The sequence below is a fragment of the Necator americanus genome, chromosome IV (assembly GCF_031761385.1).
Source record: "Necator americanus strain Aroian chromosome IV, whole genome shotgun sequence".
Classification (NCBI taxonomy): Eukaryota; Metazoa; Nematoda; class Chromadorea; order Rhabditida; family Ancylostomatidae; genus Necator; species Necator americanus.
In genome coordinates this window covers 30044595-30067505 of record NC_087374.1, presented here as the reverse complement: position 1 = coordinate 30067505, position 22911 = coordinate 30044595, and the positions used below count along the sequence as shown (strand labels likewise).

The window sequence follows — 22911 nt, the reverse complement described above, 5'->3', positions numbered from 1 at the left end:
ACCCTCTCCTTGATAAACTGTCAGTGAAAACATTAACATATAGGGAAAATGACGTCGGAAACTAGTATTGATTTCGAATAGATGCAGATTGGCAGGATTTCTTCACATCTAGATTCTATCTGTCGTCTTAGCATTACTTGAAAGTTACCATAATCTAGTTGTGAGAGGGAGTTAGGAAGAGTTCACATGCCAAAGGTCACAACAGTGGAGAACACAGTAGTGATCGGTGAGGGTCAACTCTTCATTATTTGTCTGAGTCTACCTTTGCTCACATAATGGTTGTAGGCATCTGATTCAATGCGTATTTTCATATTAAGATTAAGATAAGGAGGGAGAAATTGTATTTCAATTTTTACGATGAGTGGTTAGGTCATTTCATTTGTAGCAAAGCTTCAAATTCCTCAGAATAATCATCATTACTATTATCGAGTTTGATAAGCTGTACACGAGGTTGTTAAACAAATTTATTGGCTAACGTTTCGGCTATATCGCCTTCTTCAGAGCCTGAAAGGGGCGATATTCAATCTACAATACAATCGTGTACAGCTTATCAAACTCGATAATATAAATTCAATCATCATTACTGACAATAAGGTAGCTCAGAACTTCTATGAGTCATTAACTGACCAAGATTTCACATTGAAAAGGTGATGACTATAGGTACCATACACAGCATTCCAGAATATCTAGTATATTTTTTCTTGCTTTTAACTGTTGCTATCGAAAGTTGTAGATGTGAGTGATGGTCGTTTGTAGTCTTTGCTAAGTAGTGTTGTTCTCCTGTAAATTCCATCTCAGAATATGCCTCCATCTTATTGAATTGTCGATGATGCTTTGGTAGGAGGGCGAGGGATATTTAATGCTGCAAACATTAGTCTTCACCGTTCTTTTGGTAGCGATCCCTGGAAGCACACGTCCTGTTTTTGTTCTAATATATTCTCAAATTGGGCACATTAATTGCTTGGATAGCAATTCGGTGTGTATGTCAATCTTCCACTTGACGTATGTCTCAGGAATGTTTTCAAATGCGGGAATTGATATTCCGCTTATCACTGAAGAACGATTTGAAAGAATTAGAAACGATGTGACGTAGCGTTTAAAAAGCAGCATTATGGAAATAGTGTCCATAATGCTGTTGAAGAACGTTTCTTAATATATTGTTATCACGCTGCGGCCTCTATTTTACAGGCGATCGATTTGATTCATGTTTCATGTTTGTTACTTTTGATTACACAATTTCTAACAATTGATTTCTTTTCACGCATTGAGATACACTGTTGACGATTTCCCATGTATTCTTCGTTGTTACTTTCCTTATACAGGGTGAACTATTTCTTATTTAGTTAGATGTCTGACCGTGCGGAAGTGATTTCACTATGCATTCGTTTAGCTGCTGCAGCTGCGTTGTCTTTCTTTACAGTTCGTTATATGGTCAAGTTTATTGACCCACATTACGCCACCAGAGAGGAAACAAAGAAACGAGTAAGTACTAACCATTTCTTATATTTGCTGATGAGCAGTTAGAATGTGGCAGTGAATAATAGGTCTATTTGGAAAATGACACTGAGACTATAACACTGAGATTAGAGCGTCATGAATTTGCGTGCTGTCCTCTGTACAGTTGCGTGAGCGGCTGCGCTTGTTGCGGCGCGATGGAGTATAGCGTTTAATATGAAGGGGGTTACTAGCAGCATTCATTTCTGCAGTTCGCGATGGTCCCACCTCGATCCCGATCGCTAGCTCCACTCCGCCACTTCGAGCGCAACCGCCTACGCAATCACTTCGAGCTTCATGTCGTTTTGACCCGACTATATATATTACCTTCTTAGTGCTTCAGAAAAGTAAACTTATAGTAAAAATCGTCTGAAGAATTCACAAAGTAGAGTTATAAGCAGGAAAGTGCAATAGGTGAATTTCCGCGTAATATGCCCATTGTAGGACAATGAACGTCTGGGAAACAGTTCCGAGAGTTCATTTAACAATATCAACTTTGTCTGTTCCTTAGAAACATTAGGAGACTAATCAGTGATTGACTATGAAGAATATGAGGTTGAAGAACACCATTTTAAAAGTTGAACTCCAATGCATAAAAAAATAACAAATTACTTTCGTGCGAAATGCGAATTAATTTTGGTAGGTTTGATCCACCAAGAGGTAGGGCTTGAGTATTTCTAGAAGCAACGCGTTCGAGTTCCAGTGTGGTGAAAGCGTGGGAAGTTTACCGGAGCGTTTAACTATTGACCCTGCTCAACTTCGGATGTATGATACTTATATTTTTCATATCTTGAAATTTAGTTGATGTTCGCTCACATCAAAAACTGGTCTTGAGTTCTGGATCCGAACCTGTGATTTGGAATATGTTTCCTCTATCTTTTCCCTATAATTTATAGTCCTATAACTTCATATGCATATGTTTATGTACATATATATGAAAATTACATACATTTATATATTCATATTTTGTTACTTCTATGGACATAATCGACATCTCCAGGCTCTTTGTTATAGGTAGCACAACTGTTCCGTGAATTGGGATTAAGTGAAAAAATTGAGCTGAATGAGCACGAGATGCGAATAGCTACGCAGTTTGTTGGGGGCGAGGACGCTGGAGCTGAGTGGGGAGACATCGGTACATCAATTTTTTAAAGCTATCTGACAATGTAAGCTATGAATCATAGAAGACGATGAAAGAGTTCTTTTTAGGCGGCTGTGACGAACTCATAGCTGACCTTAAGGATAGGATAATCTTACCTCTGCAGATTGCCGCCGAAGCAGATTGTTCGCTTCTGTGTCCTCCAAAGGGTAAGATTTGAGGTTCTCAGAAAACATAGAATTTTCGCTGTTCATCTCCGCTATCAGAAGGTATAGAAGCCGCTGCACCTATCATCCTCATCATCATAGTATTGGAGAAGTTTGCTTAGGTTTGCATTTTCAGGAATTCTCCTCTATGGACCGCCAGGATGCGGTAAAACTCTACTAGCCAAGGCAGTCGCTCGAGCCGCAGGTTGCAGGTAATTCGCAGCACTTTTCCTTAATCCGTGAAATATGCTAGCCTCCTTTATTCAGATTTATAAATTTGCAAGTTTCGAACCTCACTGACAAGTGGTATGGAGAGTCTCAAAAGCTGGCAGCTGCTGTGTTTTCTGTCGCCCAAAAGTTCCAACCAACAATTATTTTCATTGATGAAATTGGTGAGTTCGCTTATCTGGGTTTCCTTCAAACTCGTCAAACCCGTCTGAAGTCGTAGGCGTATGCATTAAATAGGTTCTGTTTCTCGTTAGGGTCTCCAGAGATTTGGCGCCGTTGGTAAGAGATTTGCCTGCGACTCTACGGTCGTTCGTTCGGAACCACTATAGGACAACCAAGTCTATCTCTCTGAGATCGATAAATTGCCACTTGATTTGTCTGAGAAGAATAGACACACTGACTCAATGCATCGCAATTCGCTGTATAGGTCAACCATCGGCGAGGTCATGAAATGTCGGTGATTCCAAATTGAAGTCGAGCGCGTTAACAATTCCACGCGAATTGATATGAAGGATAAAGTGCACGGCGTTGATAAGTCCCTGTGAGGATGTGCCAACGCGTTCAAGTTTAGTTCAGAATCGTTTGAGGTCATGAACGCGTGTGAAACTTATGCGATGACTAGCGGGAGCCAGCTAATTTGTCAAATCAATGTTTCTATTCTTCCAGACATACCTGATACCAATTTATCGATCCCGGAGGTATGAAATGCATAGTCAAAGCCAATTTATCGATCCCGGAGGTATGAAATGCATAGTCAAGTGCAAATGAGACTCGCGCGGTTTCGAACCGTCGATTCTTCAGTCGAACCTCTTACCAACTGCGCCACACCCGCTCCCGAACGGATTCAGTACGTACATAGATTAGCTAGACACCAAATGTTCTCAACCGGTTACCTTTCCAAATGGATAGGGAAGAGCGAGAATGGTGCGTGTGTAAGGAGAGAGCTTGCATTGCAGGAGACGTGACGTCCTCATTCGGTTATATACATTTGGAGTCGACTACAAATATTCATTCAATTTTACTCCCTTGAAATGTATTTCACAGCTGAATTAGGCTGAATTCATCTGAATTCTTTTCAACTAACTTGATCTTATTGCAGTCAATTCATACAAGTGTGAGTGCGCCCAGCTATCCTTTATCTCATTTTTGAAGTTGAGTATTTGAGTTTGCATCACGATCAAGATCTTTCTTTTAGTAGTCGCTTAGCATAGTTTTCTATTCCAAATGGGTGTAATGTTCACATTTTCTCACTACTCTCTTCTCACTCTCACTCTCACTTAGAAGTACATTTGACAAAAAGAGTTAACTAAACGTAATGGTCTTCGAGATCTTTTGGAAGCTAGGTTTTCACAACTGCAGTCATAACATTACCTTTATTATCTTCTCACTTTCTATCTGTCTAGACTCATTTCTTCGTGACCGTCAAGCAAATGATCACGAAGCTACTGCAATGATGAAGGCACAGTTCATGTCTTTGTGGGATGGATTTTGTACCACGGATGATCAAGTTTGTTATATTTCTAGGGAATGCTTTTTAATTTTTTCTATCTGGTAGTTATTCTTCCTCCATTCCTGTACATGTTTAGATAATAGTCATGGGTGCGACGAATCGACCTCAGGATGTAGATCCTGCGATTTTGCGACGGATGTCTGCTCGATTCCCAGTTCCTGTGCCGTCTGAAAAACAGAGGGCGCAGATCTTGAAGGCGAGTCGAGCTGAGGAAGTCTTCAAGACAAATTACCTTTGGCTGTTTATTTGTAGGTCATACTCCGAGAAGAGCGTTTAGCTGATGACGTTGATCTGCAGAAAATTGCTGCCATGGGAGTCGGGCTATCTGGTTCCGACTTGAAGGAGGTTCGATGAACTTCCATACAATGTTAACATTATTTCGTTATCTTTAAAGGTTATTCTTAGGTGTGTCGCATCGCTGTGCTAACAAGGGCGAAAGCAACATTGCAAGACCAGGGAAATTTGAAAAATCGACAACCTGTCAGGAAGGAGGACTTGGAATTTGCGTTGATGAAATATTCACGAGGTTCCCAGCAAATGACTGAGTATGGGTTAGATTAGCACGTTTTACATAATACTTGCATTATTTGGTCACTCGTTTTGTAACACTTTGGAACAAAAGATTTTATTTCATTTTTGAGTTTTCATGCTAGCTGCTGCCTCGATTAGACATTTTATTCTATTGATTTCTAGAAAGACTCTCTTCTAGTCGCGTAGATTCTCCTTTTAGAAATAGACTGTCGGTACAACGACTTTGTTTTTCTGTTCATTCCTTCACTGAAGTTCTGGTCCAGCAAATTATGTCCTAATGTACATATGTACCCTACGAATTATGCACACCATTCTCCTATTGATCGAATTGTTGTTATGCAGAATTGCAATCGAATTTGAATAAACACCAAGAAGTGTTTCTCACACTTTTTGTAGCTCCGCAGCTATAACTTTCCTTCGCGATTTTCCTTTTTCTTAAAAAGCATGGATGTGGGAAGAATATGACATAGATCACCTCCTGTAATTGTTGAAGGAAGCGAGTGTAAGCGATCACAAACTTCACATCTTACTGACTCAGTAGTGTCGAGCTACATTTTTCTACATACATTACATTTTTTTTCTTTTTGTTCTACTACTAACATTTTTTTGCGGGCGTCGTATGGGATTACAATGAAATGACAGCAATGGTGAAAGCGCAGTTTATGTTGGATGGATTTTGCTGCGCAAACGACCGAGTTTGCAAAACTAAGCTCGCCACGGCAGGAACGCTTAGCACGGGGGATTTATCTACCAAGCTCTCCAGCAAACGCTCTGCCTCAGTACCCTGCATGCCGAGCACTGCCGTCTCTGACGTGGAGCAGTTTGGTCCAACATCAGAGCCGTTCTGTAATCATCCCGATATCTCATCGGTGAGAGGCGAGAAATCTCAGCTTAAATGCAGGAGGGTTTTGATTTTGGACCAAGGCGAAAACGAGAATCTCGCTAACGAAACTGTCTTAGGGTTCACATTTGCAGCGTGAGAAAAATATTTCCAGGCGAAGTCCAACCTGCATGAATGATCTTCTCGGAGCTGCATAGCATATCAAATTCCACGTGATTGCTCTGTAAAAGTGTAAAAGTTCGACCTTCCTTGAATCGTGGCACAATGACTTCGACTTCTCGATTGTCAATGTGAGGCAGTAATAACGGCTGCTACCAATCGTGACAACTTCTTCACGTTGCCAATGGACAAGTTCCTCTGTAAAAGACCAAGATCAGAAGGAGCGACGTGCGATAGTTGAATGACCGTGTCCTCCTCGGTTCTCATTCACAGAAAAAAGTCCTGTTACGAAAAGTTGAGAGCGCTAGCTTCGTTGTGCACTCATCTGTAAGCCATCATCAGAAAATCCGGTCACCTCTTCTGGCTACCCTTCGACTCTGCCGTTTGCATCAAGAATCTGTAAGCTTCATTGGCTGTTGCTAACCAATATTAACTGGTAATGTAAGTGAACCACAATTTGTGATGAGCTGGAGCAGGTGCTACGCTGCTACGCGAAAAGAGGTACTTTACGTGTTCACTGTTTTTAACGCGAAATTAAGAGACCCACAGAAGACGAGATTTGAAGATTTGAATCTGGAATTGTCCCGACAAGGCGATGTCTTTCACAGAGATACCGTCTTCATGAAGAAAAATTATCGTCAGCAGACATGGAAGCTGTCGTTTGCTCTGAGCGAAAATACGATATGCAACTCTGTGCTCGAGGTCTCCCCATCTTTATGTGATTGCTACATCCAGGAAGTCGAAGACGTAGACTACAGCTTGGTCCTCGAAAGGTTGCAAGAGTTGTCGTATGTAGAGACATATTTGTTGAGCGATAATGGGATTTGTGCCTATTCACATTGTGAAATGAAAGCGATTGTGGACACGTTCTCCTCGACTCTTTTTTGTATTTAAACTCCAGGATTAAGTTGTATCATTCCTACTGTAGAAATGACATTTCGGACACTTCATTCAAAATTACGAGTTGCAACCAAGAACGCATCTGCATGGCACCGGAACTAATTTTATATCAGCAGACTTTCTTAGGGCTGGTGGGCACTCTCTTCATGTGATTCTATAATTATAGCGGCGCACATAACGTCTAGTCTTCAGAAGGAAAAGATCAGAGATCAGTCGAAAACTTCTCTTTTTTGAAGCGCTTTTTATTCATTTTTATTTTTCATTCATTTTTTTATTTTTTTATTTCAGGAACGGTGAATGTGAGAGACTCCAAAACTACTATCCTACATCCTTGCTGGGTGTATCATACCAAAAGTTCACGAGAATCATTCACATGCACATATCAAAGACGCTGGGTGAGGCTTAACCTGAACAAGCTGGATACCGTCAGTATTCCAACTGCACTGGCCACATCCAGATCGGTTCGGGGGTCACAGGGGTTTGCAGAAAGTGCCGTCCATCTCTTTCTCAAGATTTCTCGAGTAGAAAGCCTTCGACACTGAGGAAAAGAATGCAATACTGCCAGTGCTGGTTGATCAAAAGGTGGATGCGTCGTATGTGAGGATGTCAGCCGACTGCAACCATCGATGCATCACAGTGATACAGCTCTTAACCCACATCCTAACCACATCCATTGATTAAGGAAAAGATTACGAAAAGGCGATACTATATAGCTGTTTTTCTTTTCGCTAGCAAGTACATTATCTATCAATTGCATTTCAGTGAATAATGGAATTATTTGTGAAAAAAGAAGCACGTGTTGACAGAAAATTCCTTTCAAAAAAGCAGCTAGAAGTAGATATGCTATTCAAGAATCCAAAAAAGGGAGAGACTCGCCGCAGAGGAAGGAAGGACTCGATTCAATAAATAGGAAGAAGATACAAGTTCATGAAGAACGTCTACTGTGTGGATGGAAGAATACAACTCGAATATTTCTCAATGATGGTGTTCCTCGTACTTTCACTTGAACATGGAACACAATTTCTAAAAACTGAAAAAAGGAGCGCTGACATTCTCCACAACCGTTAAAGAAGTTACGGATCGATTCACGGAGCAAGTCGTTTGTGTTCACGTGTTCGACTGGCCACGTCCTCCGAAGACGTATGGGGTTGCACTGCTCCCATGTTCAAGAAATTATCCTCTCACCAGCTGCACCTTCATCTGCGAAATTACTCTTTTTCAGTGTATGCATGCATATAGGTTATATTATTTTTTGGTATGTATGCATGCATATAGGTTATATTATTTTTTGGTTATATTCTATTCCCGCAAAATTTCACATAGAATCTTTTTTTGAATCCTGCCTATGTATACTAATGCTAGACTCCCATTCGAGAGTCTTTCTCAGAAATCGGTCGAAATTTTCCTTACGTTAGAATGAAGAGGAATGCCACACACTAAAACGACATTTATCTTAGTCAGCAACAAATTGGATTGGGAATCAATTCTTTTTGTTTGTTTGTTTTTTTTTCCTGAAATCTTCTCAAACTCTGCGGCTTGGAATGTAGGGAGTGATCTTACACACTGACCGCTATTGTCGTCTCCATTATTCACGTCTCGACTGATTTCTCTCTCAAATTGCCTTGAGCCATTCATTCCTGCGGAATTGATCCAAAAAATTGTGTTCAGTCTGCCAGAAAAATCTGGTACAGAGCCTTTCTTGCTGACTATTACTAGCCGAATACTTTTAAAAGACTGTAACCAGGTCCCAGACATACACTGATGTTTGAGGGCTGCGAAAAGGGGAAGATTTGACAGTCTCACCCCTTTAAAAAAAGAGTAAGTTTTTTTTTTTCAAATGTAGCGAAAACGAGATCGCGGCCTCCTAAATGGTATTCGCTGGTTTTTTTTTTAAATAATTAGATGTTTTGTTCAGGATCGTACGGAAAAAGTTCGACAACGCACTTATGTGGCGGAGAGTACCATTGATAGACGAGAACAAGATATAAATTGAAATGCTCTCGCCTCTTAGAACTTCAACATAATCCTGTCTAAATTTTCCATTAGTATGTCTGCGACAGAGGTGTGAACTTCGTCTAAAAAAATTATTGCCAGTGTTGTTCGCTACGAAATTACATGTGTCTCCTCCATACCCCCGTTGTTCTCGGATTTGCTCGAGGGCCCGTCACTAACGCCTCCAATCACGATCCAATAATTCCGATCAGGCGCAAAGGTCACTCCAATGGCTCCTCTTTTCGTGTTACACATGGAGAGCATCAAAATGGTTCCTCACCTCTTGAACTTGAACTCTTTTCGGCGACATGTGGTCATCAATCTTCCGGTAGTAGTACATTTTCTATCACATGATCCGGAGATCATTCACTCACGAGTGCTATCGTTGAATGAGTTCTTCGACTGCGAACGAATCTTTGATCTTCGGTCGTTTGTGATAAGTTGATGCTCGTTGATGCTAAGATAGTACGTTGAGTCCGTTCTTTCACATCCGCAAAGCGAAATAGTTCCATCGTCGTTCTACCTCCATTCTTTCGATGGAGCGTCCAAGGATGTCGATCGACATCACGTTACGGAAGTCCTCAGATCTCTGTCTCCGATCGATGTCATCGCACCTCATGATCGCTTTTTTGGATTTTTAACCGATCAATACATGGAAAATGAAGTATGCAGCTCTCATCGCTGCTTCCTCATAAAAATCTGCTTCACGCCAAGATTTCTTCTCAAAACAAAAGAGCTATTTGACAGCGAAAAATTCTTCTTATATTAAGCTGTCGCTACTTGTATCTTCAAGTCATTTCAGCAGGTGAAACTGAAAAAAAAGACCAACAAAATTAGGGTGATATTTGTTAAGTACCGCATTTTCCACTCACTTTTCCATCTCCCCATTTGATCTACTCTTGGATTACCTGTGATCCTGCGTTCTTCTGATCCTCGCACTCAAACATATCTAATGGAACTACGCATCCAGGGAGCGTGGACATCTGTTTGCTGTTTTGGTGGTCTTTGCAAATTGCGGGCGTGATCGACGAGCACACATCACTTTTGTAGCACGTATTACAGTAACTCCGAACTAACTCTGAACTTCATTCAGGAAAATAAGTTTTTCGAGGAAAAAGGTTAAAACGAATCGAACGGTATGCGTCTGGATCATGTAGAATTAAAGTAGATTAATTTATATACCATTTCCAGACTTAAAAAAGATTTAAGGCCCCATTATCCACTGCTACAAACCGGTAGACGGCAACCCAAAAATGCGGACGATGAAGAGGTGACAAGATTATAAAATCGTAGCCGTTTTGTGAGATTTCTGTTGGCTTAGAATTTACAGGAACACAAGAGATGAAAAGAGAAATAAAAGTGTGCCTACATCATAAATGATACTAAATCCAATACGTTATATAAACGCTTTTGAAGAATGAGGAATTTCTCCTCGATTATTTCTTGGAACACGATTTACAAATTTTCATTCTCTTGTTTTCTTGTGGTGGCTTTAACTTTTTTTTTGTTTTGCTGCTGACTTTGCACGATTCGTTCACGTGTTCTAGAAGCAAAGAAAAAAAAGTACAAATCAGATTTCAGCAAGAAACAAACATTTTTTTTAGGAGTATCAAAATTTAACAGTAGTGGAAGCATGACTTTAGTGCAGTCGTATTTATTAAGTGATTAAATCCCACGTTCTCTAAAAATTTACTCCATTACTTTTGGCCCTTAAATCATAAGAGCGTTAATGATCAACAATGCATATCATAATAATGAAATTCTACAAAACTGACATTTCACATGGTCTCTTGTATCCATGGTTCCCGGTCAAAATGTTGAAATAAGATTAATTGAGTGCTAAGTCATTAGAAGAAAAGATTCTGTTCGATATTCCAGCAGTGTTTTGCTGTCGAAATCAGGAATATATGCTTGTGAATCCCTGAAAAGAAAAAAGAGAAGTATCAAAGATTTTCTGAAAAAAAAAAACTTTTCGTGAACTTCCTCTTTAGTTGAAGTTGAGTTGAGTTAGTATTCCTTAGTTGAAGAAAAACTTAGAATTACCCGCTGATTGTTGTTAAACCTTTCCGACGTCATTTTCGAAGCGTGTGAACGCACACCCCTTAGTGGTTATGTGTAATGCAACTAGAAATTAAAAAAAAATACATTAAAAATTCTAGAAAGAAATGCAGGAGAAATTTCGACAAAAGACTTAGTTTATCAATTCGTCTCAGTTCAATTTAATTTTCAATTTGGTATCCAGCAACTTTAGGTCTAGTTCTCATTGCTCCTCCGGTGCTGATAAGAAAACAGGCTTTAATGTACTTTATCATTTCAACTTTATCAATTGTGTCTGAATGAAAGATGGCGGGTCCTAGTCGTACTTTTCCGGTCACAAGGCTCTAAAGGGTAAGTTGACCGAATTATTCCATAGATAAAAAGTGAGATCCTTCCAAACTTATCCAAATTCGCTGCTCGATAGTCTCGAAGTAGTATGAAAACAACAAAGGAGACGGATAAAGGGCAATTCTGAATAATCCTGTGTGACATTATCCAGATAAATTTTTTTTCGCCAAGATTATCGGATTTCTCTGAACTGATGCAGTTCTACACGAACGTGTCATCGATGCAAAATATTCAGGTGACATTTCGAAGCGGCGATGACTAACAGCGTGGAGGGTGGACGAAGCCGGGAGTGGGGTGGGAAGGGGGGAGTCATTGAAGCGCCCGCCTCTCGCATCGGCGCAATTCCACGATGCTTTCGCGAGCCGCACGCCATCCTCAGATTATATTCTCGGGTCGGTTTCTTCTTTTTTTTGCTGTTGTCTTCTAATTCATCTTCTTCGCTGTCCTATTCTTGATTCTCATCACTTAAAACTTCAAAAAGTGTGCCAAATGCACGCAATACATTCTTTTTACATTGTTTCGAACGAAATTACACTAGCGCAGCGTTTTTTGATCCGTATCGCAGACATTTTTATGATAAGCGGGTATTGATTCGGTCTAGTGTTTCTTTGCCGTCACGGAATGATCACGGTGATCTTTGTTCAATGGTCATTCGATGAAGGAATTCGGTCGTCGTGGGCAGCTTTGCGTGGAATTAAATGGTCAGAATCGAAATGGCCGCTCAGCGCCGCCGCTCTTTTTTTTGTTGTTTAAATGAGCTTCCCCGAACAGCTTCAGGAAATTATTTCTTCTCGCTTAAAATGTGAAAAAATTCTAACGGTGACTGGGTTTTTTGAGCTGTGAGCAAAGATTGGTGTCGATCTTTATCAACAGCAAAGGTTTTGGCGTTATCGCCATGTAATTGTGTTGTAAAAATGACAATGAATTAAACGGAAGCTATCCTTCAGAAGAAGTTTGTAATTGTTGTAGTCAATAACTAGACAATTGTGATGTAATTTTTATTATCGTTATTTAATCATTATAACCTAATTGTAATGTAATTGTTAATTAATTAATTTTGATGTTAATTTCATCTTAGTTACCTTTATCTTATTTCTCTTTTCTCATAATTTTCACCTCGTTTCTCTTTTTTAAATTCCTGAAGTCAGCTTTATTGACATTTTGGCTTATAGACCTTTTTATAAAGAATTCCTATAGAATTTGATAAGAAGTACATTTACAGAGTGAAGATTGAAAAAATTCCTTTTTCATCGTTCGTAATTTCCCTAAAATTCGAATCCGACAATGTCCGAAACAAGGTTATGTGTATGTTTTAGAATATTTGACGAGTACTTAAAGGTTTTCTTGGCCGGACTAAGTACGTAGCGCTGGCGAAATTCAGTTACGTTTCAGTTACTGTAGTAGAAAAGTGCTATAGGTTATGTTAAGAGCACTGGGGTAATGTTTCTCCTCTTCGATGACACATTCACAACATTTATTCGCTTTCACTTTTCTATCTTTTATCTGTATTGGAAATCATTTTCTGTTTCTTGACCATATTGGATTTTTACAATGATTTTTTGGATAATGAATGATCAGATAGTCCGTGCTGGGAATTTCTTATTACCGTCAAAAACCGTCACATTTAGTGATTCGATTTAATTGTTTGTATTCACTTTTTGATTCAATTTAATTTAACTTTAGTAAATTGCAAAAAAAAAAACTGCAAAATATCGGAATCATTTAATTTCAAAATGAAATTTCAAAATAAGGGGGAAATTCCTCTTTTTCCGATGTTTCGATAATCCCAGCACATTTAGTGTCATTCACGATATAAACATACTCCTTTGCTTTTCCTTTCATCGTTGGGTTGCTGTGATTTCTCCTAAATCCGTTGCATTTTCTGGAATTTCCAGCTGTACAATAATTATTGAGAGTTTGTAGTTCTAAAAAGAAGAGAAATAGACCACCTATTGAGATTACCCTATTTTTTTGCCTGGTTTGGTTTTTTTTCGATGACTGTTTCCTTTTGTCGAGGATTATGTGAAGATTAAATGGATTCCAATAATTATACCACCTCATTGCTCCAAAGAACTTCGCTCAAAACTTAACTCGCTTAAAACGTATAGAAATATGTTGGAAATGTTCCTGCACTTGTCATTCGTATCGATCTATGTAAATTCTTTTGTTGCCTGTCAGACTTCGAGGAGTTCTGACATAAACATTCATTAGGTAGAATGATTCATTAGTTCGAATTGTTTTGTGAGTGACATTCGCAAAGAAATTATTGTTATTCGCTTTTTTTCCCACTTTATTGATAACGTTTCACTCGTTTTCCACCCCCTCCCGGATTCCATGAAAGATAGTAACATCAAATATTCGCCCAAAAGTTTTTTTTTTCATAAAGAGTAAGCGACTGAGAGTTACCCGTAGCAAATGTACTACATCAAACAACATGTTCTTCTATGATTTGTGCATTCCAGAAATCACGTTGTCATTAGAGAACGATTTTTTTTCGATTCAATGTTTATAGTTTTCTTATAAGATGTTTAGAGCTAAGGGATTAAATACGTTTAGTTCTCTTTTCTTTTTCTCTAAGTTTTGTATATTCAGCTATACGAAATGTAGCGAGCATCAGTTCCCAGGAGCCCGCAGGGCCATCCATGAAAACCAAGATACCAGGACCAGCATCTAATGCGATCAAACAAAAAATGGATCCACTACATGTGAGCATTTGTGTTTTCTCTTTCTTTTCAAAATTATTTTCCGACAGGATCAGAATTTTATTTCGTAGCAAAACAAACAAAAAAAAAAAAGGCAAAATGATAACGGTGCACTGGGAAAAATTGAATTATGTCCTTTATGACCGGACGAACTCACGATCTTGATCTCCGATCACTATCGATTTTTACTGGGTCAAATACTAGTTGAAGAGTATGTTTTTTTTTTAAATATATTCTTTTTTCTCTATTCTATTTCATACTCCGTGCTTGGTTAGGTTTTCTATTTTCATCTACATTTTGGCACATTGTTAATATTTCCTAGCTTCCCTAAGAGTCCTGAAAACCCTGCTTAGTTTTTTTTTTTTCTGGGAAAAAAAAGTTGTCAAAAAGGAACAAGAAAACAATGAAATCCTTAAGCAATTCTTTTCTTCATACTCTTTTCCTTTTTTTCTTTTTTGAGTCGTTCCAGAGCGATCCATTGTTTGTAATAGTAATCCAGATTGATGAGCCCAGATCGGAGTCATCGAAATCAATTTTAACCCTCTCTCCGCAATGCCGCAACTGTCTTTTAGCACTCTCACCTCCGATTGCAGCAACGCAGCTGCCGGCCGTGTGGTCATCGACTGCACTTCGGAGGCACCACGTGTGTGTGCCTCAGGGCCCGCTTGCGTGGCTGCTCCACGTTGTTCTCAGCGAGAAAACAACAAACAAACAAAGCGAGCTCACCTCGGCTCGGTTCAAGATCCTGGAGGACGAATAAAAGACATTTACAGCTTCGAAACGTCGAAATGTCTAGAGGAATCCACTAAGTAAAACAAGAGAGCACGTAGAGATCAGCAATCTGTCGGGAGCAACGTAGACTTAAATTAAATGAATGTTTCCAGAAAGACTTCAGAAAAGATCTGAAACTAAAATTGACAAAAAATCCACATATCTTTTCAGCAAACAACATCTGTTCGAATGTTCGTCGATTTCGAGAAATCATTCGGAAATTACTTGATTGACGCTGACGGTACGACGAATAGAACATTTCTTTTCTTTTTCTGAAGCTTAAGGCTCTTGTTTCTATTTTTGACTACTTTTTGACTATATTTCGTTAAAGGAAACACCCTACTGGACGTGTACACCCAAATCTCCTCTTTACCACTTGGATACAATCATCCGGACTTGGTGAAAGCTGCTTCGGATCCGAACTTTATTGTAAGTTGCGGTGAAATTGAAATTCACTGAAATTTCCACAATTATTGGATAAGCCGTGTCGTTTTCGCAAAGTAGGGAAGTTCAGGACATTTCGAAAAGCATGCTACTATTTAAAGGATACATTATTAATACGCTTATTGAATAATAATAGATTGAATTAGATTAACTAAATATTAAACATGAATATTAAATATTGAGTGTATTAAGTGACTTTCGACCTCAGCAACTCCCTTACAATTTCCTTTTGTTTCCAAAAGTCTTCATGTAGCTTGGGATCCTTCATAGAAACATACAAAATTCCATGAAATCCAATCTTGCATCTAAATACCAAAACTCTCTACTTTCGTTCAGCTCAAAATGTGTAAAATAAAACTCCGAATCTTTCGAAAAAAAAACCCTTCGTTGCATGGAAGTTCACACCGAATTTTTCTACTTTCGCTTAACTAAAAGATTTATGGTAGTTGGTCATTTGAATCCGCAATCTTCTTCTAAAATAACCCCGAGAGTGGAATGAAAAAAAATTCGTGGTTCCTCAAGCTCTATCTAGAGTTGAACCTCTAGTTTTTATCTTTGAAATGAAGCCGAATGCTCAATAAAGATGCTCTTTTAATGAGCAGCCGGTGTTTCGAAGATAACGCGGAGAGAATGTCATGTAATCTCCAGGCGACGCACGTGAATGTGAGCATCTAGTTCTCCGGGCGATCGTTTAAGTAAAACGATAGCTTACAAAACATATGCGAAGTGTAAATAATATTTCCAAGGCAAAGCAGAACTACGGACACATATATGAGGCCCGGAATTTAATAGGATGAATGTAGATTGAATTATTTACGCTTCATATTTCACTGCATCAAATTTAGCCATATATGAGCTGGAAAAACATGTAATATATTTGTAGATTACGGTAGCCAGCAGATTCACAATGAAGTGGAAATTTCTGAAAGCTCGGGAATTGCGTTTCTTTAGACGAAAGAAGAGAAGGAATAATCCGCTGAAAACGAACCAACCGTGTTTGCGTGGGAAAGTCAGAAAATTTAAGAGCGAAAGATCTGGAATGTAAATAAATATAAAATATATAACATATAAATTCGAAAAATAAAACATAAAAACAAAACAAACATAAAACATTTCATAGAACTCTTTTCTAAAATAAATTTATAACTTCTATTTTTTAGAACATAGAAACATATGAATAAGAAATATAAATATAAAATTTGAAGTCGTTCTGGTTTTAGTTCTGAACTAAAACAAATGTGAACCGCGGCTTCCTCAGATTCTCAGGGAATAGATATTTAGGTATGGGTCAACCGTTTAAATTTTAAGTGAACGGACGAGTTTGCAGCGATAATCCGCCATTTGTACACATCAATACTCGTAAATAAGTACAAGAGAAGACAACTCGTCCTTTTTTGTCCGAATTTCATTTGGCGATCCTCAGTCAAACCGAAGAATTTCGTACTCGGTACCATATTCTACTTTCGTATCACGTACGCATAACTACTCGCTCAAATCCGTAACAGCTCGTCCTGTTTTCTGGATCGTGGGTTGTACCTCAACATTACAAGGATACAGAATAATGAAAATCATGATAAAGTGAGATGAAAGGAGAACTATGGAACAGAGCTTGTAATTTTTTGAGCGAATCCTTTTGGCAAGAAAAAAAAGAAAAAAGCTTGCTGGATTTTTATCTTAATATCAGTTTCCTATTTTTTCCTCCTTATTTTTCTGTCTACCCTTAGGCGCATTTATTCATTATGTTATAAACGGTTTTGTAGGAAATCTAGCAGGTTAATTACAGCTTTATAGAACAGTATAATAAGTAGTGTAGTGAATAGAAATAAGTGTGCTTACAATTCCTGAATGCACGCGTCGTCAACATTCACAACTATGACTTATTTTCTTGTAAACCCTTCCTTTAATCCCAAATAAAATTTGAAGGGTAGTAGTTAGGTTCTGCTAAAATCATGGGTTTTTTTCGTCTTTTAATTATTGTACCGTGATTTTCTCTTCTCGAAATACGCTGCATAAAATGACAGAGCTCTTTTCCTTTCTTTCCTTTTTTTTCAAATCTTTTCGTAGATTCTCTGTTTTTGGTCAGATTGTAAGGACATCAGTTCTATGTTTTTCCCACGATTTCTGCCAATGATTGGAATCATAGGGCGTATAGCGCGCTGCTTTCCTGAAATAACAATTCGCAACAATGCATCAAAAATCAGGCGATCGGTCAATGATTTCTACGGCGCAGACGGAGGATGGACTGTGTACATAAATGCTGTTCAAAGATTACGAGTCCGTATCAAAACACGTGGTCTTTGCTTGACAGACCGCTCGGAAGCGATTCTCTTTGTTGTCTTGTCAGTAACTCTACATTGATTCATAACAATGGGATATTTTGCAGGAGTTTTTCGACGTAATATCAAAACCTTCCCTGCGTTCAAAATTTATGTTATAAATTCGATTATTTTCATTCTTCCTCCGAAATTATCCCAAGTCTTTGAGATGATTCAATGAATGGACGCCTCCGTCAAAAAATTCGCGGATTTAATTCCAAAGCTCTTAAAGGCATCACCCCACGAATCTGAGGTGTTATGGATTTCAGGTGGAGTATTCGTTTTTCGTAGATCGTAGATTTTGAAAAGGTGGGTGATTCCGTCTATTTCTTGATAATTGCCGTAAAACACGGCCCGGAAGATGCGGCGTGTGCGCACGGCTGGCGCGCTCCAATCGAACTCGTTGTAGAAAATGGCGCGCCGGGACGCTCGAAGCCGTATCTTCCGGGCCGTTATTTACGGCAATTAGGAAGAAATGGACGGAATCACCCCCCTCTCCTTAATCTACGATCCCGTTACGAATACTCCACCTAAAATCCGTACCACCTCAGATTCGTGGGGTGATGCCTTTAACGCTCTGATGACAGCACAGCTGAACGGTGAGCCACATTTTTTGATCGCGTGAGACTATGAGGCACCGGTGAGTCTCACTTTCTTCAGCGGTTAGTTTTCATGATTCCCTAATCCTTAAAAAAAAGTTTTTTTTGCGCCTAGCGGGTTAATTATTATTTACTATTATTTCTTTATTTAAATATGGCTCGTAAAAGTAGTAGATGCTTTTTCTTGGATTCTTGGACGAGTACAACTGGAAAGATCGCGAGAAATTTTGGAAAATACACGTATCAGGAAGATGAAATTTCTGTTACGTTTTCAGACTTCGTTAGTTTCACGACCGGCGCTCGGTTCTTTTCCACGAAATGATTTCCCGGACGGGATTCATGCAGCGCTCACTTCAATTGCACCAAAGGGATTGAAGGTAACTATTTATATGTGAAATAAATTCTAGAATTATATTCTGTGTCGTATACCGTGATGACGGTTTTGGAGTAGACAACAAATCAAGCGTTTTTCATTTCAGGCCGTACAAACAATGCTCTGCGGAACGTCCGCCAATGAGAACGCTATTAAAACTGCTTTTATCTGGTTAGTTACCTTCCTTTTTTTTTTGCTCTGCTGCTGAAGGCATCCATAGGTGTCCCATAAAACAAACAAAAAAGGAACAGAGCTCACTAGTATTTCGCCTAAGTTTTATAAATCAACGTTGGTTCCTTCTAGCACATTGTTTGGTGGATTGACAGGTCGTTCTCCTAAAGAGGTGAGGAATTCTCACGCTGGATCTTTTTTCCAAACCCAGAATGCTACAGTTGAGCAACAGTTATCAAGGTTTGCGTGAACAACTTAATCCAGACAGTCCGTCAAGGGCTATGGGTTAAGGGATGGGGGACTTCAAGGGTAAGGGCTCAGCAACCTTTGCTATCCTTGAACGTCCAACCACGGTTATCTGCTTTTTTATGTTTGCGTTATTACTACTAAATACACACCCCTTTTACAGCTTACACCCTAATGAGCTATGGATTTTAGTCATTTCCTTAGTTTCTAATTATTTCAGGTACATGACAAATCGTCGTGGAGGCAACCCACCCGATAAGGAAGCACTTGACAGTTGTATGGTACAAAACCAGCCAGGAACACCTAAACTGTCTGTTCTTGGCTTCCAAGTACGTTTAGAATTTCTTTTGCGCAAAATTTAGTACCATATGTTCATTTGCTACAGTATTCTTGTAGGCAGTGACTTTTACAGGTTCATCATGCTGCGATTACAGTACCTTCTTCAGTAAAATAAGTAAATATTGCAGTCAGAGTGTGATGAACCCGTAAAATATCGTTACTCAGCATCTACTTCATTTCTTCGTTGTAAATCTGTACCTTAGCAATATAATAACACCTTGAATTTATTGATTTTTCAAGAATTCTTTATTTTTCCTTATTTTTCAGGGAGCTTTCCATGGTCGATCTCTTTGCATGCTCTCTGTCACTCGCAGCAAAGCGATTCACAAGGTAAAGTTTCCTTTCTAGATTTTTTTCGAGGGATTTTTTGTTTCTCTTCTATAAAATTTCTATAATAATAGCATCTTTTCCATTCCAGGTAGACATCCCGGCATTCGATTGGCCAATCGCTAAATATCCTCGTTATAAATATCCGCTTGCTGACAATAAAGCTTATAATGACGCACAAGACAAGGAATGTCTACAGGATGTGAGAGAAAAGATCGCAGAATGGAAGAAAAAAGTTTGTTAATAATTATAAATAATTAATTAATAACAGTTAGGTTGATTAATTTAATTGTTGTAATTGTTACGTTTATGTTCGCTTATTTATTGTTGTATTTGTTATAATCTTAGTCATTGACATCCCTGGGATAGTTCTCGGTGCTCAGCTACCGTAACCCAATTATGCGAAACCTGAAGCAGTTCCTCGTAAACTATCTTTGATCCCAGTCCTCTATTTTAGTCCTTTATCGCTTTTTACCCCTATTCCCTCTTTTTTGTCCGTTTTTGCTGACCAAGAGATAAAACCCATACACAAAAAAGTTGAAGAAGGAAGGATATATATTTTTTTGGATATCTGTTTTGAAAAAAAGATTTACTTCCAGTGGAAACGCTCCCATTTGTGAGTTCCATTGATTTTTTTATTCTTTTGTGAAAAGTTAAGAATCTCATGGCAAAAAAAGATAGAAAAAAGATGAAAAGGATGAGGTGGACTTAGTGGAATGGTGAATCTTGACCTGGTGGAATGGTAACGACTTCAGATTTGAGAGGTTTAAAATTTGATTTTGGGTCGTGTCCGAAGTGTTTGGATAATACAATAAGGATGTCCAGAATTTAGAGGAAAAATTTAGGGGAACTCTTAACTTCTTCCTCGTTCGTGATAAAAGGAAAACGATTATGTCGAGAATATCTCATCGAACTAGGTACGTATTGAGGCAAAAAGTTATATTACCAGTAAAAAACTATTTTTCTTATATTTTTTCGAGTATACCTTTATGACTCCACATAGACTCGAAGATGATTACCAAACGTGGAAAGTTCTTTTTCGAAATTTTCAGAAGACTCAAACAGAAAAATAAAACACAGAATCTAAACACAGAATTGAATGTTCAGTCTTCTTTTTCTTTTTTTTCTTTTTTTTAGAAAAAATTGATTTGATGTACAGCTGTCTACTGCATCACTTGCGTGAACGTTCTGAGAAAGTTCCTCATTTTTTTATCAACTTCTCATTCGCTCTTGAACAAATCAGCTGGAACCACTTAATCAGATGAAACCACTTAAAATTGAAAATGCTGTGAAGAGCAAAAGTGAGGAGAATCGCATTCTTCGAATAAAACATCTTAAAATTTTTTGTGTTTTACATATTTCTAAGTGAAATTTCTTCTAGGCTTTGTTAAACTCGGAGAAGAGCAATACGTTATGAAGCTAACGATGGATATTTTCTAGAATCATGACGTAGCGGCTGTGATTGTGGAGCCGATCCAGGCAGAAGGTGGCGACAACTATGGCAGCCCAGCGTTCTTCAAGGAATTACAAAAAATCACAAAAGAGAATGGAATTTGTTTAATTGTTGACGAGGTACTGTAGTCAGGCGAGAAGCAATTGATCTTCGTAACTGATCCAGAAAAACATGGTAATCAGGTACAAACTGGTGGCGGCGGTACTGGTGATATTTGGGCGCATTCGCACTGGAATCTACCTTCACCGCCGGATATTGTGACGTTCTCGAAGAAACTCATTACCGGTGGCTACTTCTATGGAGAACATATGCGTGTCAAGGAGGTCGACTATCCTCGTTCACCTCACAAATCTTTAATGTATTCCATATATGGTATTTTTACAGGCTTACCGTATCTACAACACCTGGATGGGTGATCCAACGAAACTATTTCTTCTTAAGAAAGTAGTGGAAGTGATTAAGAGGGATAATCTGGTGGAGAAAACAAAGGAAGTTGGGAAATTTTTCCAGAAGGAGCTGGGACAACTACAGGTGACATAGTTTCAAAGGGAGATTTGACATTTGTGAGTTACAACCGGCGGGCAACCATAATGATCTGTGGACGTCTGCTGAAAAGAAATACTGTATTCGATTTAAACCCGCACTGATTGTATCGTTTACTTATTCCCAGTATCACTTTCATTTCTCTTTTTCCACCCTTCCTTCTTTCCTTCGACTTCGTCTTTACTTAGATCGCACGCCTAAGAAAAGCAAGAAAAAAGAAGAAGAAAAAAGCAAAAAACAAAGAAAGAAGCATGAATGAGTTAATAAGTTATCATTATTGAGTTCTGTTTTGCCAAATTTTACTCGTAGGTTCCACCCCAGTCTTTGAAAAATGCTGAGAAACAGCAACATCGAGAAAATCGTATTTCCAAAAAATTATGGATTTAATTTTCCCTGAAGTCTAAAATTTTGCATTCCACAAAAATTGGCTTTTTCTTACATTCCAAATTCTTTTAGCAACTATTCATATCAAATACACATGTTGATTTTAAATATTTAGGCTGCACATTCCTCGAAACTGTCACAGGCTCGCGGTTTAGGAACATTCGCAGCGATCGACTTCCCTACCGCAGCTGTCAGGGACCAATTTGTGGAGAAGGTTTGCTTAGCTAACTGAGAGTTTTTTTTTCCTCAAAGTAATTCTATTGACAACCTTCTAATTTAGGCAATCAATCTGGGTTTACATTGCGGTGGTTGCGGTGATAAATCACTTCGTTTCCGACCGGCATTGATATATGAAACGAAACACGCTGAACTAACTTTTGATTTATTGGAAAAAGCTGTCAAACAGATTTAAAATGGATATAATAAATTCTTTTTTACTTTTTATTTCGTACAAAGAGTGTTCGCATTCGTTTTCGCATTTCGACGGCGTTTAACGTCCTTTGAACTCAGCCATCAGTCACATACATATCGCTTCCACATCTTTTTTTTGTGATTCATACTGCGAGGTTACTGTAGACCACAGTGACTCACCGACGTGAAACCAAAGAGATTTGAAGTAATCATGCGTCTCTTTGAAATATCACTGTTTAAAGGAAATCCTTTGTATTGCCTTTGTTGGCTGTGGAATGGTTTGAACACCGGGTGCAAATCACAAACAAATATACAACAAAAAGTGAACGACCATGAACGGAAGCTCCGAGAGTATCCTCAGATTCCGGGTCGTTTCTGGATGAGTGCATCTATCGATTGACAAAGCTTATGCATCCAACGAGAGGATCCAACGAACATCTGTTTTGAAATCATTGAATCCAGAAACTTATGGAAGATGCTAGAATCTA

The 22911-nt window shown here is 38.7% G+C and overlaps 3 protein-coding genes across 3 annotated transcripts; all 3 read left to right on the top strand.

Moving 5' to 3' along the window:
* Positions 1-1347: 1347 nt before the first annotated feature.
* RB195_003213 (uncharacterized protein) lies at positions 1348-5098 on the top strand (the record flags this gene model as incomplete). The annotated part of the gene is made up of 9 exons (XM_064200774.1): positions 1348-1482; positions 2509-2629; positions 2704-2802; positions 2936-3011; positions 3067-3191; positions 4431-4534; positions 4614-4733; positions 4790-4882; positions 4943-5098. 9 exons carry the CDS (start codon positions 1348-1350, stop codon positions 5096-5098), a joined length of 1029 nt encoding a protein of 342 aa, XP_064056655.1.
* A 605-nt stretch (positions 5099-5703) lies between these two features.
* On the top strand, positions 5704-6048 carry RB195_003212 (uncharacterized protein; the record flags this gene model as incomplete). Its single annotated transcript, XM_064200773.1, has 1 exon — positions 5704-6048. The coding sequence occupies one exon, from the start codon at positions 5704-5706 to the stop codon at positions 6046-6048; it is 345 nt and encodes a 114-aa protein (XP_064056654.1).
* A 5646-nt stretch (positions 6049-11694) lies between these two features.
* Positions 11695-22424, top strand: RB195_003211 (uncharacterized protein; the record flags this gene model as incomplete). Its single annotated transcript, XM_064200772.1, has 14 exons — positions 11695-11737; positions 13938-14050; positions 14990-15059; positions 15150-15247; positions 18452-18553; positions 18656-18720; positions 19187-19295; positions 19573-19635; positions 19724-19867; positions 21073-21204; positions 21268-21408; positions 21470-21616; positions 22128-22226; positions 22293-22424. 14 exons carry the CDS (start codon positions 11695-11697, stop codon positions 22422-22424), a joined length of 1458 nt encoding a protein of 485 aa, XP_064056653.1.
* Between the last annotated feature and the right edge of the window lie 487 nt (positions 22425-22911).